This window comes from Elephas maximus, chromosome 23 (genome assembly GCF_024166365.1).
Source record: "Elephas maximus indicus isolate mEleMax1 chromosome 23, mEleMax1 primary haplotype, whole genome shotgun sequence".
Classification (NCBI taxonomy): Eukaryota; Metazoa; Chordata; class Mammalia; order Proboscidea; family Elephantidae; genus Elephas; species Elephas maximus.
The window spans coordinates 27,573,163-27,590,528 of NC_064841.1; the positions used below are offsets into that span (position 1 = coordinate 27,573,163).

Below are 17,366 nucleotides of genomic sequence, written 5' to 3' on the forward strand. Positions count from 1 at the left end.
GAAACAACTGATGATATATAAATTAGCAAAAAAGCCCCACTATTTTTGGAAACTTCAAGATTGGTTTATACATTGTCTTTATAATCTGTTAAAAAGGGAAGGGAAATCATTTTTTAAGCTAATAATTCTTAACTATATTAGATAATCCTAAAAAGGAAAATTATGAAATTTAGTTATTACTATAATTAATAGACTAAAATATTTTAAAGAAAAAAGCAGATTAAACAGTTTCACAATTAGCTTCCTTATCTGCTATACATACTACTGTAGTTATGGTTTAGGGATCAAAATGTTTTATTACAAGCTTATTTCTGTTTGTAGTTTATTTTTCATATTTAATTTTAAATAATAAAATAAAATCTTGACACTTCGGCAAATATATTCACTAATTTAGTCTGCTAAATGCTTTTTTGACCACAAGCAAAATCTATTCATAAAGATTAACTCTGCTGTAGAACTTCCTTCTACTTATATCTGTAATTTAAGTTCTAGAAAATATGGATCAAGAGAATTTTGAACAATCTAAGGAAATAGAAGTAAGTATAAGGCCAAGTATACAGAACTTTACTAAAATTCAGAAAAGGACTAAAAAATTGCGACACACGAATATCTTTTCTTGTGATTTTGTCGGTGGACTTGAGTTTATGTACATGTAAATTAATTTTGAGTTAGTGACACACTACAAAATGTAAGACGACTTTAAATGGATAAATAAAAAGCACAATACTAGTCAATATAAATGATATCAAAACAAAGTACTGCAGTCCAGACTGAATTTTTGTGGCACCAGTGATTAAGATTATGTATAAAGCTGTTTTCTTTGTAAAAGAGACATATAAACATTAAAACAGAAGTCTTAAAAAAACCTATGAAAATGGGAATTTCAACATTTTTAGGAACAAAAAAACAATTCCATGAAAATATCTAAAATAGACTGAAAATAAATAAGCAAGTACCATTTAAAAGCAGTGCAACACTGGGTAATCTCTGTACCGGTCGGATGAGAAGTTCAACAAGGCTTTGCCGTCCACATTCTGGTTTAGCTTGATTAATCTGAAAAGAATTAACATACTCAATGATTAAAGAAGGAATTTTTTTTGCAAAGATTAGACATTTTAATCCCTATCATCAGTAACCCTGATAAGAACTAGCAGGATGGGTGGCAGTTACTCTCCAGAAGATTACTGTGGTTGAATAATCTTCAGGGGGCTAAAATGACTTACTCCTCAGCCAAGGGTTAACAACTCAAACAGAAAGTGAGTTCCACCACACATTTTATACATCCCATTTTAAGTTTCTCTAAAGGCTACACAAGTCACAAGAAAAAAAAATTTTTTTAATATTAATTATGCTGATACCTTTGGATAAAGAGAGTAGAGCATTTATTTGGTAACGGGAGAACATCATTAAAGACAAAACAAAAATCTTTCTGGAAATTTTCAGGTGTTTGGAAGCTAAAACATGTACAACTTCTATAACATTCTCATTTGTCCAGCTGCCCCTGCTACCTAATACATCAAATCTTCTGAAGCTAAACATCACTACCATCCTCCAGTACAGCTAAAATTAACTATAAGATTAAGGTGTGCTTACGTGGATATATTTTTACTCAAGCTATAATTTTATTTTTTATGTTTAATGAAATTCCCTCAGCAATGACTCCCAGGTTTTTATTTGTAAGATATGTACAATACCTTTAGAAAAGCATGAAATCTTGGTTTCTGTTTTTCACATTTAATAATTGTTTCCTTCCTCATTTCAAAGAAGTTTACAAAGGGAGGGTAGGTTTTTACCAAATCCTTTGACTAAAAAAGAGAGAAAAAAAATACTAATTTGTTACTCATTACTCATGTCACCTTTACACAATGAAACTTAAAGTCAAATAACAAAATTTACTACTGACATAGTGGATACAAAAGAAAAGTTTAAATAAGTTTCTTCTCAAGTTAAATACAGAAATTAATTTTATACACTTCTCAGTAAAGAGTGAGTTAACTGCTAAACAAAAAACAATTGGCACACACAGCCTAAAACTTGAGTAAGAAATAAAGAACCAGAAATAAAAGCATATTAAAGCTTATTTTACTGACATAAACATGACAAAGAAAATTTTTAAAATGTCTATAAATATATGCACTCAGAATATAATAATTCAAATAGAGCTTATCTATGCAGAACCCAAGAACATGTAAATTTTTATTGAAAGCTATAAGCCACCACTAAAATATCAATATTATTCAAAAATGCAAGCAAGAAAAGAAAAAATGTCTTGGCTAATTGACGATACTAACAAGTATCAAAAACATATATGGTAACAGTTTGCATATTTGGCTGTCTCATCCAATCAGAAAAAACATCTAAGAGACTATATGGCAAAGAAGGAAGTTGGGTTTGGGGAGGGGGGGGTGTGTGTTAGGCCTCAGAAAACAAAATAAATAAATGCACCTAGATCCAAAGCACTAAAACCTATAAATCCTATTCAAAGGAGGGAACCATAGTACTTCACTCAAAATGAAATTATTTTTATTTTATAAACTTCAGTATGTTTATTTTATAAACTAGTAAAGGAGCAGCTGATTAGAAGCTTCTATATACAGCACACAAAATGAGTAAAAAGTGATAACAACTAAAAGAAAAATAAAACTCAACCACACAAATTTCAACAACTACAAAAAACCTGGAGCCATTTATAAAGGGCAAATAACTTAATATATGGCAAATTAATGTCCCTAATGATGATCTTGAGTTATCAAGAAAATATCACATACAGAAAGCATGTTTCAGAAAAGAACACTTGCAATATATTTTACAAACGCAACCATGTCAAAGTTTTAAAAGCTCTCACATTTCAAGGAATAACTTTCATTTATTTATTTGAAAAGTCTCTTGTGTAGGGTATATCATTCTGACAGTCCTTGATGAGATACTTAAACCTGAACACTTAAAAATAAAATACTTACATATTTAAGAAAAATGTCACCAATGCTTTTGCTCTCATCCCAATTGATAATAAGGTCTTCAAGATCATCCTGAAACAATACAAACTGAAACTTTAAAGATTAAACTTGACAGCAATTTATATACTTTTTAATACTTCTGAGATATTTATTTGAAAGTAGCACTTCTCAAAGTGTCTTAGTTTGATGTGCAGAGCAATTATTATCTCACTCTTGTACCTCAACATGGAATTCGTTTTTTTACTAGGAGGAAAGTATCCTTTGAAAAATAAGAAAATACAAATAACATCAAGTCAATAAGATTAAGCCTAACTTTCCCAATACATGATAGTTCAATACCTTCTCTTATTAACTTTTTAGATAGACTGATTGGTGTTATTAATTACAGAAAACTACTTTCAGTCCCAGGGGCACTGGTCGTTTGGTCAGTGGCAGAATTCTTGCCTTTCATGCAGGAGACATGAGTTTAATTCCCAGCCAATACAGCTTGTGCACAGTCGCTACCCATCTGTCAGTGGGGGCTTGCTGTTGCTATGATGCTGAACAGGTTTCAGCAGAGCTGACAGCCTAGGAAAAAAGGCCTAGCGAGCTACTTCCAACAATTAGCCAACAAAAACCCTATGGACCACAAAAGTCTGATTCGCAACCATTCATAGGGATTGTGCAGAACTGCATAAGGCTTCATTCCGTTGTGCATGGGGTCGCCATGAGTCAGGGGCCTACTCAATAGCAGCCAACAATAGCAACACTGAATATTTTAGGCTTGCAGACCATGTGCTTTCTGTCACACATACTTCACTCAGCCTCTGCAGCATGAAGGCAGTCACAGACAATATGTGAATGAATTGAGTGTAGCTATGTTTCAATAAAACTTTCTTCACCAAATCATGCAACAGGCCAGATTTAGCCCTTGGACCATAGTTTTGCCAACATGTAGTCTATAAAATTCCTTAGCAGTCATCCTAAAATATACATTTTTAAAAATTTTACAGGACATTTAAAGATAAAACACAAATCAGGTGAGATCCTAAAAATGACATACCTTAAATGAAATTATAAAAATGACTTTAAAATGGAAGTCCATCAGTAAGCTCCTATACCAGAGGTTCTCAAAGTATCAACCACAGACCCTGGGTGTTCCTCAATACTCTTTCCGTGGCATCCATGAAATTAAAACTATTAATTATAATGTTAATGCATTACTCGACTTTTTCACTCCAAATCTCTCACAAGTATACACTACAGTTTTCTAGAGGTTATATAATGTGTGATATTGCACAGACTGAATGTAGAAGCAGGTATGAGAATATATTTTTTCTTAAACCAGACATTAAAGAAATACCATTATTTTTACACAAATAATGCATGCCTTCTATGTCTGTTTGCCAATCACTCCCTCCTCCAGCAAGGTATTTTTGTAAGCATGCTATGCTAATTTTTTTATAGCAACATGTAAAAAAAATTTGACATAGCAGCACTTATGAAAATACTTCATAGAAGAAGGAGTGGTTGGCAAACAAACATAGGAGGCTCGCATTATCTGTGTAAAAATATAGCACAAAAATGTAAAATAATGCCACTCTTCTCTTTTCATTATTTTTATTTCAGAAGCTATTTTTTCATAAAGATATGGTATTGATGGTACCATGTAATTGGTTTATTATTATTTTAATTAAATTAGTAAATATCTTTTGAATTGGCTATCCACATGCAAAAAGATTAACTTAAATTCTCACCTTACATTAAAAAAAAAAAAAAGCTCAAAATGGATTACAGACCTAAATGTAAAAGCTAAAATACTATAGCTTTTACAAGAAAACAGTAACCCTGGTGGTGTACTGGTTAACAGCTATGGCTGCTAACCAAAAGGTAAGCAGTTCAAATCCATCAGGTGCTCCTTGGAAACCCTATGGGGCAGCTCTACTCTGTCCTATAGGGTAGCTATGAGTTCAAATCAACTCATCATAAACGAGTTGGGGTTTTTTTTGGGGGGGTTTTAAAAGAAAACAGGGGAAAAAGAATTCAAGACCTTGGGTCAGGCAAAGACTTCTTAGATGAGACACCAAAAACACAGTCCATAAGACAAAAAAAATAAATAAATTGGAGTTCACCAAAATTAACTTTGGCACTCAAAAAAAAATCATTAAGAAAATGAAAAGACAAGCAACAACAAACTGGGAGAATATATTTGCAAAACATATAGCTGATCAATGACTTATTTCCTGAATTCATAAAGAAGCCTTATTTTTGTGTACTGTTAGGTCGATTCCAACTCATAGCAAACCTACAGGACAGAGAAGAACTGCCTCATAGGGTTTCCAAGGCTGTAATCTTTACGGGAGTAGATGACCAGGTCTTTTCTCCTGTGGAGCCACTGGTAGGTTCAAATAACCAATCTTCTGGTCAACATCCAAGCACTTAACCATAGCACGACCAGAGATCCTTTACAACTCAATAATAAGATGACAAACAACCCCAAAAAATGGGCAACAGACCTGAACATATATTTCACTAGAAATGATATAAAAATGGCTAATGAACACATAAAAATATGGTCGACATCATTAGTCATTGGGAAAATTAAAGCCACAGTGAAAAGGCACTTCGCACCCACTAGGATGGCTACAATAATTAAAAAAAAGTAAATTCAGCAATAAAAAGCCAACAAACTACTAACTTGCTACATGACAGAGAGCTCAAAAAACATGCTAAGACAAATAAGTCAGATAAAAGAGACCACACACTGTAAGACTGCATTTGTATGAAATTTCCAGAAAAGAAAATTCATAAAGACAGAAATTAGAATTACTAGTTACCTGGGGCTGGAGCTAGGAATGGGGATTAACTGTAAATGGGCATGAAGGATCCTACTGGGAGGATAAAAGTATTCTAAAATGGATTTATGGTGATGGTTGCATCACTAGGAAGTCACTGAATCTAAAAGTCATTGAATTGTATATTTAAAATACATTAATTTTATTATATGTAAAATATACCTCAATAATGTGGTTTTAAAAAGTCATGTATTTTTAAAATTAATATTTTTTAATTTCTAATAAAGTAATCAATACTGATAAAAACTACATAAACAAAAGTTCCACAATATATTTTAAGATTGAAAAGGAAACCTGAGAGCAAATAATTTAAGAACCGCTGTCCTATACTAGTGAGCACCAGTGGTGCAGTGGTTAAGCCCTCAGCTGCTAACCAAAAAGTCAGTGATTTGAACCCACCAGCTACTCTGTGGGAAAAAGAGGTGGCAGTCTTTCTTGCCAACCCTATGGGGCAGTTCTACTCTGTCCTATAGGGTCGCTATGAGTTGGAATTGACTCAAAAACAGTGGGTCTTTGGTCTTATACTAGCAGACTCATAAAAGTTGAAATGGGAAGAAAAAACTATCCTCAACAGCATAAAAGTGAAATTCAAAATAGATGGACAAAGGGGTCAAATCTTGATCCAGCATTTATTAGAAATATTATAAGAAATAGTAGTCAAAAATTAATGAATTATTATTAATCTAATATTTTAGCAATTAAAAATTATTACAAGAATACTAACTTCTTGGTTATGCTGAATAACTGTGGCATTACTCAATATATGGTTGACATTTAAAGTAGAAAAAATGCTATGTGTAACAAAGTTTCTTAATAAACTTTGTTATGCCAACTGGCCTAGATGTCCCCTGAAACATAGGTCAACTGGCATAACAAAGTTTATTAAAAAAATGTTCTGCATTCCACTTTGCTGAGTGGCGTCTGGGGTCTTAAAAGCTAGCAAGCAGCCATCTAAGATGCATCAACTGGTCCCAACCCACCTAGAGCAAAGGAGAAGGAAGAACACCAAAGACACAAGGAAAATATAAGCCCAAGAGACAGAGACTCCATCAGCCTGAGACAAGAACTAGATGGTATGCAGCTACCACCAATCACCGCCCTGACAGGAACACAACAAAGAGTCCCTCACGGAGCAGGAGAAAAGTGGGGTGCAGCACTCAAATTCTGGTAAAAAGATCAGACTTATTAATGGTCTGACTGAGACTCGAGGGACCCCAGAAGACATGCACCCAGACTCTCTGTTGGCCCAAAACTAAAAACATACCCAAAGCCAACTCTTCAGACAAAGATTAGGCTGGACTATAAGACATAAAATGATACTTGTGAACAGTGTGCTTCTCAGCTCAAGTACATACATGAGACTAAACAGGCAGTTTCTGTCCAGAGGCGAGATGAGAAGGCAGAAAGGGACAGAACCTGGCTGAATGGACATGGAAAATACTGGGTAGAAATGAGGAGTGTGTTGTCATATTATAAGGAGACCAACTAGGGTCACATAACAATGTGTGTATAAATTTTTGTATCAGAAACTAACTTGAACTGTAAACTTTCACTTAAAGAACAACTGAAAAAAAAAAGAAATCAAAAGACGCGTTACTTTGAGGAAATCTGCTGCAAAAGGCCTCTTTGAGATGTTGAAAAGCAGAGATGTCACCTTGAAGACTGGGGCGTGCCTAAACCAAGCCATGGTGTTTCTGGTTGCCTCACATGCATGCAAAAGCTGGACGATGGATGGGGAGGACCGAAGAAGAACTGATGCGTTTGAATTGTGGTGCTGGCAGGGAGTGTTGAATATACCATGGACTGCCAAAAGAGTGAACGGATCTGTCTTAGAGGAAGTGCAGCCGGGGTGCTCCTTGAAAGCAAGGATAGAAGACTGCATTCCGTGTATTTTGGACATGGTGTTGGTGGGGGGGATCAGTCCCTGGAGAAGGACATCATGTTTGGTAAAGTAGAGGACCACTGAGGGGGAGGAGGACCCTCAATGAGGCAGACTGACACAGTGGCTGCAACAATGGACTCAGGCATGGCAGCGATTGTGAGTATGGCGCAGAATCGGGCAGTGTTTCGTTCTGTTGTACATAGGGTCACTATGAGTCAGAACCAGACAGAACTGTTGACAACCCAAGTCAAGGATGGCAGATGGAGGATGTGTTCTGGGCTGTTGTGTTGTTGTTGGGTGTTGTTGTCAAGTTGGTTTCAACTCATAGTGACACTATTATGGCAGAGCAACACTGCCTGGCCCTGTGCCAGCTTCACAGTTGTTGTTGTGCATGAGCCTGATAACATGTCCAAAGTTTGGAGGTCCATGCTATGTTCAATATTCTTAACTAACACCACAGTTCAGGGGCGTCAGTTCTTCTTTAGTCCTCCTTGCTCACTGTCCAGCTTTTGAGTACATATGAGGCAATTGAAAATACCATGGCTTGGGTCAGGCGCACCTTGGTCCTCGGGGTGACATCTTTGCTTTTTAACACTTTAGGGAGGTTTTTTGCAGCAGATATGCCCAACACAAAAAAAAAAAAAAGGTTTCAAAATTTTAGAAATATTTGTGTGACTGGATTATGAGTATTTTCCATTTCTCCTGGTTTAACAAAAGTTTGACAGCACACACTGGTTTCATGTTAGAAAAAAAAAACTTTAAAATTTTTTAATGTCTGACTAATCTAAAATTGGCTGAAAAACAAGTATAAGTTGCAGTACTGGTAATTCAACCGTACCAAAGAAGCTTAGAGACTTAGCTAACACATGAGAAAGTTAAAGGGTGGCAATCATTTTCAAAGCTTCACTGAATCAAAGAATATGATTTTCTGAATTGAGATTATGATCCTGTATAAAGTGTAACATTTTGTGAAAAAAGGGAGCTTGAACACTCACACTGACTAAATGTTAGACTAACAAATTCAAATTGACCCACAAGTTAGTGGTAGAACACGAATATGAAAACCTATTTGACTTCCCATTCTACACTCACGCCTCAGTGATTCTTAGAAAGCAAAAACATACCAACAATACTTTCCTCTTCAAACGTTCACAACCTTAACTGGAATGGATAAACTAGCCTGAAAATACGTAGCTTTTTTCAAATTTAGAGGTTTAAGATCTCCTTTAACAGCTCCTTCTAGATCTAGAAATTGATTGAAATACGATTTCAATAAAATATGAGCATTTGGTAAAATACAAGCATTTGGTAAATTGCATCATTTCATAGGTCTTTTATATTTTGTTTATAATGTGCACTGAAATCAAAAGCAATTCAGTGTATTTGTTTGAAAATATTCTATAATTCAAATTAGCCTTTTTTATTGGAATATGGAATAAACATTAATATGTGCTGTTTTGAGGAGAAATTGATAAATTTTGCTCAAGTACTTCATAAGAGAAAATAAAGCTAAATTATTTTTTAAAAGTTCAGCTAAATCTGCCCAAAAAGTACTTTAAGAGACTGATACCTGGAAACCATGGACCCTTGGTCAAAAGAAAATCATTAAAAAGAGGATAGCACTCTCTTTTATGATTTTGGCATTTATCTGCCCAGAAATAAATGAATTAAATGACCTCTAAGTCCCTTCTAGCTTCACAGTTTTTAAATAAACTAAAGCAAAACAAAAACAAGCAACCGAAAGGCAACAATAGTAGAAAAATAATACTAGGAGACACACATTTCTATAGAAAAGACTTGGTAAGGTCTTAATTTCTCATCGTCAGGATTAATCTAACTTAAAAAATAGGCAAACGATAAACATTAATAAGGCACGGGAGCAAAGATACAAGCGATTCAAAGGAACAAATGAGTAAAGATGTTACAGGTACAAAACTTAGCTGGCTAATCTGAAGTGCCTAAAAACAAAATCATACACAATCCCAAAAGAGTTACTATCAATTTCAACACATACAAATTTACCTTTATCTTACTGTGTACATCAAAGATATCTGGGATGCTACCAAAAATAGTCTTAATCTCTTCCGGTACAAGGATAGGCCCACCACGTTGCCCTTCCTCTTCTAATGGAACCTGAAATAACTAAAAGAGAAAAAATGCTAATTTAAGTAAACGTGGGGAAAGGAAAAAAAAATGTTTACTAGCGATGGTTGTTAAGGGAGAGACAAAATGTCAACAGAAAAGAAAAAAAGTAACGAGCACATACTTCTTAAATTTTAAGACACTCCTTTTTTTCTCATACATTTTCTAGTACATGTAAATAAATAACAAACACATCATAAACAAATTATTTTATAACGTTAGACGCTAATAAAATTTACAACACAGTTCTATATATCAACCATTAAAATTGTTAGTATGATGCAAGAGTAATTTCTACTTTTTATTCAAGTTACTAAGGAAGAAAGCAACAACCAAGTGGTTATTTTAGAACATTTATTTCAGTAGAAATGTTTTAGAAATTGCAAGGTAGAAACTTCATTAAAGTAAAAGAGGCTGGATTTGAAGCAAGACCTTTGCGTCCTGGCTCCTTTTCTTACTAGCCACTTGAATATGAGAAAATCAATTAGTCTCTCTCAACCTAATTCCTTTTACTTATAAAATGTGAAAATATGCCCTGTCTTAAGGTTCTTATCTTTATTTCAAAATATTATTTTACAATTTTATTTCATTTTTAATAGCTTTTCTGAGACATAATTGACATTCAATAAACTGTACATAGTTAAAGTGTATAATTTGATCATTTTGACATATGCATACATCAGTGACACCATCACCACAATCAAGATCTGAACATATCTGTCAGTCCAGGTTTCTCCATAATCCTTTGCAATCTCATGCTCCCACTTTTATCACAGGCTAACTACTGATCTGTTTTTTGTCATTATTAGTTTGGATTTTCTAGAATTTCATATAAATGAAATCATACAGTATGTACTTTTTTGTCTAGTTTATTTCACTCAATGTAATTATTTTGAGATTTATCCATGTTATTTTTTTTATCTAAAGAAAAAAATTCTTAGAACTAATAAGTAACTTTAGTAAGGTCACAAGATACAAAGTCAACAAGCGCACATACACACATATATACACACACACCAGTAATGTACAAATAGAAACCAAAATAGAAAAAGCAGTATCATTTACCATTTTTAAAAAATGTATTACTTAGGTATAAATATTAATAAACCAAATTCAGGATCTATATGCCGAAAACTACAAAATGCTAATTAAAGAAACCAAGGAAGACCTAAATAAATGAAGACATATCATGGTTATGGATTAAAAGATTCAATATAGTAAAAATGTTAATTCTCTCCAAAATTGATTTTTAGATTTAATGCAATGCCAATCAAACTTCCAGGACTTTTTGTAGATACAGAAAACTTGATTCTAAAAATATATACAAAAAGGCAAAGGAACTTTTTACTATAATCGGCAGTAATCAAGATTATATGGTACTGGTGAGGGGAGAAACAAACACAGATCAACAGAATGAAGTTGACAAATGAACCCATATAAACATGGCCAAGTGATTTTTGACAAAGATGCAAAAGCAGTTCAAAGTAGAAAGACGGTCTTTCAGCAAATGATATTTGAACATCATTTGCCATAGGCAAAAAAGTGAAGCTTTAACCTAACTGGATCATAGACCTAAATGTAAAGCCTAAAGGTACGAAAATTTTGGAAGAAAACGTAGGAGACAATTTTTGTAACTTAAAGCTTTTCACCAACATAAACGATGACTATACACATGTACCTCGCCAGATGGAATACACAGGAATCAAATCCACTACATTTGTGGAAAGAGACGATGGAAAAGCTCAATATCACCAGTCAGAACAAGGCCAGGGGCTGGCTATGGATTAGACCATCAATAACTCATATGCAAGTTCAAGTAGTAACTGAAGAAAATTAGAACAAGTCCACGAGAGCCAAAGTTTGATCTTGAGTATACCCATTGCCGTCAAGTCAATTCCAACTCATAGCGACCTTAAAGGACAGAACAGAACTGCCCCATAGAGTTTCCAAAGAGCACCTGGTGGATTTGAACTGCTGACCTTTTGGTTAGCAGCCATAGCTATGGCACCAGAGTTTCCAGTCCTGAGTATATCCCACCTGAATTTAGATACCATCTCAAGAATAGATTTGACACGTTGAACACTAATGACCAAAGACCAGACAAGTTGTGGAATGATATCAAGGACATAACACATGAAGAAAGCAAGAGGTCAGTAAAAAGACCGGAGAGAAAGAAAAGACCTAAATGGATGTCAGAAGAGACTCTGAAACTTGCTCTTGAACATCAAGTAGCTAAAGCAAAAGGAAAAAATGAAGTAAAGCAGCTGAACAGAAGATTTCAGAGGGCAGCTCGAGAAGACAAAGTATTATGATGACATGTGCAAAGACAAAGATAGAAAACCAAAAGGGAAGAACGTGCTCAGCATTTCTCAAGCTGAAAAGAACTGAAGAAAAAATTCAAGCCTCTAGTTGCGATACTGAAGGATTCTATAGGGAAAATATTAAACGATGCAGGAAGCATCAAAAGAAGACAGAAGAGATACATAGGGTCACTATACCAAAAAGAATTGGTCAACGTTCAACCATTTCAGAAGGTAACATATGATCAGGAACCAATGATACTGAAGGAAGAAGTCCAAGCTGCACTGAAGGCATTGGCAAAAAACAAAATTCCAGGAATTGACGGAATGCCCCTTGAGATGTTTCAACAAACAGATGCAGCAATGGAAGTGCTCACTTGTCTATGCCAAGAATTTGGAAAACAGCTACCTGGCCAACTGACTGCAAGAGGTCCTTATTTATGCCTATTCTAAGAAAGGTGATCCAACAGAATGCAGAAATTATCAAACAGTATCATTAATTTCACATGCAAGCAAAATATGGCCAAAGATCATTCAAAAGCAGCTGCAACAATATATTGATGAGGAAGTGCCAGAAACTCAAGCCAGATTTAGAAGACGACATGGAACCAGGGATATCATCGCTGATGTCAGATGGATCCTGGCTGAAAGCAGAGAATAACCGGAAAGATGCTTACCTGTGTTTTATTGACTATGCTACAGCATTTGACTGCGTGGATCATAACAAATTATGGATAACATTGTGGAGAATGGGAATTCTGGAACACTTTAACTGTGCTCATAAGGAATCCGTACACGGATCAAGAGACAGTCATTCAAACAGAACAAGAGGATACTGCATGGTTTAAAGTCAGGAAAGGTATGTGTCAGGTTTGTATGCTTTCACTATACCTATTCATTCTGTATGCTGAGCAAATAATCCAAGAAGCTGGACTATATGAAGAACCGGGCATCGGGATTACAGGAAGACTCATTAACAGCCTGCATTATGCAGATGACACAGCCTTGCTTGCTGAAAGTGAGGAGGACTTGAAGCACTTACTAATGAAGGTCAAAGACCACAGCCCGCAGTATGGATTACACCTCAATATGAAGGAAACAAAAATTCTCAAACTGAACCGATAAACACCATGATAAACAGAGAAAAGATTGAGATTGTCAAGAATTTCATTTTACTTGGATCCACAATCAACACCCATGGGAGCAGCAGTCAAGAAATCAAAAGATATACTGCATTGGGCAAACTGGCTGCAAAAGACCTCTTTAAAGTGTTGGAAAGCAAAGACGTCACCTTGAGGACTAAGGTGCACCTGACCCAAGCCATGGTTTTTCAATCCCCTCATGCGTGCATGCGAAAGCTGGACAATGAATAAGGAAGGCCAAAGAAGAACTGACACCTTTGAATTGTGGCGTTACAGAAGAATATTGAATATACCATGGACTGCCAAAAGAATCAACAAATCTATCTTGGAAGAAGTACAACCAGAATGCTCCTTAGAAGCAAGGATGGCGAGACTATGTCTCACACACGTTGGACACGTTATCAGGGGTAGTCAGTTCCTAGTCAAGGACATTATGCTTGGTAAAGTAGAAGGTCAGCGAAAAAGAGGAAGACCCTCAACAGATGGATTGACACAGTGGCTGCAACAATAGGCTCAAGCACAGCAACGACCGTGAGGTTGGCGCAGGACCAGGCAGTGCTTCGTTCTGTTGTGCATAGGGTCGCTGTGAGTTGGAACCAGCGTGACGGCACCTAACAACAACAAGCTTAGGCAAGGACATTACGCCATAAGCATTATGTATATAAGAAAGAAATATAAATTGGACTTTGTCAAAATTAGAAACTTCTTCTCAGAAAACACTGTTAAAAGAATGAAAAGGCCCATTATAGACTGGGAGAAAATATTTGCAAATCACATGTCTTGCAAAGGACTAGTTTCTAAAATATATAAAGTACTCTCAAAAGTCAACAGGAAGAAAACAAACAACCCAATATAAAAAATGGGCAAAAAACTTCCAACAGTTATTTCAACAAAGAAGATATACAGATGGCAAATAAGGGCAAGAACAGAATATCAGTAGCCACTGAGGAAATGAAAATTAAAGTCATGTTGAGATACAACTACACAGCTACCAGAATGGCTGAAATAAAACAAAGTGGTAATATCCAGCGCTGGTGAGAATGGTGAGCAACTAGAATGCTCATGCATTGCTTGTGGGAATAGTATCGCCTCTCTGGAAAAAGGTTTGACAATTTCTTATAAAATTAAACATAATTTACCATATGATCCCGTCATCACACTCTTGGGTGTTTACCCAAGAGAAGTGAAAACAACCCAAATATCCTTTAATGAGTCAATAAACTGTTACATCCATACAATGGAATACTACTCAACAACAGGAAGGATCAAACTATCAATATACACGACTTGGATAAATCTAAAAGGCAACCTCAGGATGTTACATATTATATAGTTCATTTATATGATATTCTCAAGGAAGAAAAAAATTATAGTGATGGGGAAACCAGTAGTTATAAGAGGCTGGAGTGGGGAAATGGTGTGACTATAAAGGAAAAGCATGAGGGAGTTTTTTGGGGGTGGAAATATTCTGTATCTTGATTGTGGCAGCGGTTACACAAATCCCTACATGTGTTAAAATTTATAGAACTATATAGCCAAAAGTATGGTCACCCTCAAATTATATACCCAATAAGATGTAACTTTGGAGCCCTGGTGGCGCAGCGGTTAAGCGCCCAGCTGCTAACTGAAAGGTCAGCAATTCGAACCCACCAAGCTGTTTCACCGGAGATAGATGTGGCAGTCTGCTTCCATAAAGATTTACAGCTTTGGGAGCCATGAGGGGCAGTTCTATTCTGTTGTATAGGGTCGCTATGAGTCGGAATTGACTCGATGGGAACGGGTTTAAAAGATGTAACATCATTTCACACCAACCAGAGCAGGAAAAAAAAAATTAAAGATCATTTTTAATGATCTGAAAATGTGGAACAACTGGAATTATTATACACTGCTGGTAGGAGTATATAACGGTAACACTGCGTAATTTATCGTCACCTAAGAGACTTGATAATGCACGTAGCCCGTGACTCAGCAATTTCAGGTTTTTAATCAAAAAAAACCACCTGCTAATGTTCTTAAGCATCACTGTTAGTAAAAAAGAAAAACTAAAACTGGAAATAACCTGGATGTTCATTTAAAACAGTTAAATAAACTGTGAAATATTCAATATTCATACAAGAAAAAGAATTACATTACAGTGTAAGGACAGATCTCAAGAATATTTCTATCAAGTGAAAAAAGCAAATCAATAAAAAACATATACAACAGGGTTACATTTATATATTGTTTGCTTTCTTAGAAATATGTGGTAGATCTATAAAGGACATAATAATCACAAAATTCCAGATAGTGATAATCTCTGAGAGAAAAAAAAAAGGCTGGGAATGGGGGGGAAAAAAAATCAATAGAGGTTTCAAAGACATTTGTAATCATTTATAAACACTCTTAGTCAACATTTAATTAAAAATTCTAAATAAAAATATTCAGACAACCAAAATAAATCAAGGCTTATTAAAACCTCTCAGTTGTCTTAAGACATGTTGAGCAATGCTAAAACTGTTCTACTGTGTTTGCTTTAATCCCCCACATAAAATTAAATAGTCAAAAACTATTGACTCTTTTCAGTATTTCTCATTTACTTTTTATTTTCATGGATACTGTTCTCTGAAGTTCATATCCTCAAAATCTCTCACCAGGACTGCTGAAGTAGCCACCAAATTGGTCTCCTTGTCTCCACTATTTCCCATCTCCAATGCCTCCCTGAAAGGGAATCACGATATCTTTCGAGAATGAAAGATGATGCCATAGATCCTCCTTCGTCATAAATTTTTCTATAGCCTACAGATGACACAGCACACTATTCAAGGGCCTTCTCTAATCTGGTCTCACCCACCACACACCAGCCGTTGCTGTGGAGTTAATTCTGACTCATAGTGATCGTACAGGTAAGAGCAGAACTGCCCCATTGGGTTTCCAAGGAGCGGCTGGTGGATTCGAACTGCCAACCTCTTGGTTAGCAGCTGAGGGCTCCTGGTCTAGGCAGTCTTATCGTAACTCTCACTGTATGTGAAATCTTCTTCCATACCCCGGAACTGACCCTTAAGCTTTAGCCTCTCTACTCATATCTTGAATGATACATATTTTTAATTGTCCATATTGTTTGCCCTATCTCAAATACACTTCCCACTCATATTCCTTATATGTACCAATCACATCTGTACTTTAAAATTTACTTCAATTGTCATCTTTGAGGCTTTTTCCAAAGTACCAAACCAAAAAACCAAACCCGCTGCCATTGAGTTGATTCAATCCCGTCTCACAGTGACCCTTCCAACACACAACCCATTGAAAATTTCAGCACGATGCCTTCCTTAAAACTAAAGAGTAGTAAAACTCTCAACTCACAAATTTCCTAATTCTTTAACTAAAGCTCATATGATGTTCATAACCTTCCGTTTTATAATGACTTGTGTATGTTTTACCTCTTCCAGTCTCAGGTTCTTTAAAACAGAAATCCTCTTCAACATCTAACACGGTATTCTGCATTAGTAGGCACACAAGTATTACATGGGATACTAAATAAAGAAGCTGCTGGCTATTCATTTAACTTTGGAACTAAGTTAAAATTAAGTTATTTTAAATCCAATTCCAAAAAAACTACAACAGTCCTAAAATAAAGCCTAAAGAAAACACTATCATAAATTTAGGCCACAATCTTTCAAAAGAAATCTTTGATGAGTTTATACTAAGTAAAGTGATTGAAACTTTGTCTCTAGTCTTAAGATTTCCCAGGGTTTTTAAAACTAGTTTTAGCGAATTTAATTGATATGTAAACTAGTGTTCTGAAAATTCAGTGGGTTTTTACCATGGCCTGAAAAGGATTTACATTTCTAGGTAATAAATGCTACCCAGGTACATGCATAGTGTATGCCAAAAGGATTTTCTGCTACGCAACCACATTTTGGCTCACTATACAAACTTCAACAATGATAAAGAACAGTAAGGAATCTGTGAACATCTCACAACATGGATGAATCTGGAGGGTATTATCCCAAGCAAAACAAGTCAATCACTAAAGGACAAATATTGTATGAAACCACTCTTATAAAAACCCAAGAAAAGGTTTACACACAGAAAAAAACAATCTTCGACGGTTATGAGGGAGGGGAAAT

General features: G+C 35.3%; 1 protein-coding gene across 1 annotated transcript in view; it reads right to left on the reverse strand.

Moving 5' to 3' along the window:
- ECT2 (epithelial cell transforming 2) overlaps nt 1-17,366 on the reverse strand; it is a 64,149-nt gene that overhangs the window by 26,747 nt on the left and 20,036 nt on the right. Inside the window, 4 exon segments of the mRNA XM_049867612.1 lie at nt 957-1,053; nt 1,695-1,805; nt 2,961-3,029; nt 9,696-9,815. Coding sequence (XP_049723569.1) covers nt 957-1,053; nt 1,695-1,805; nt 2,961-3,029; nt 9,696-9,815 — 397 coding nt within the window.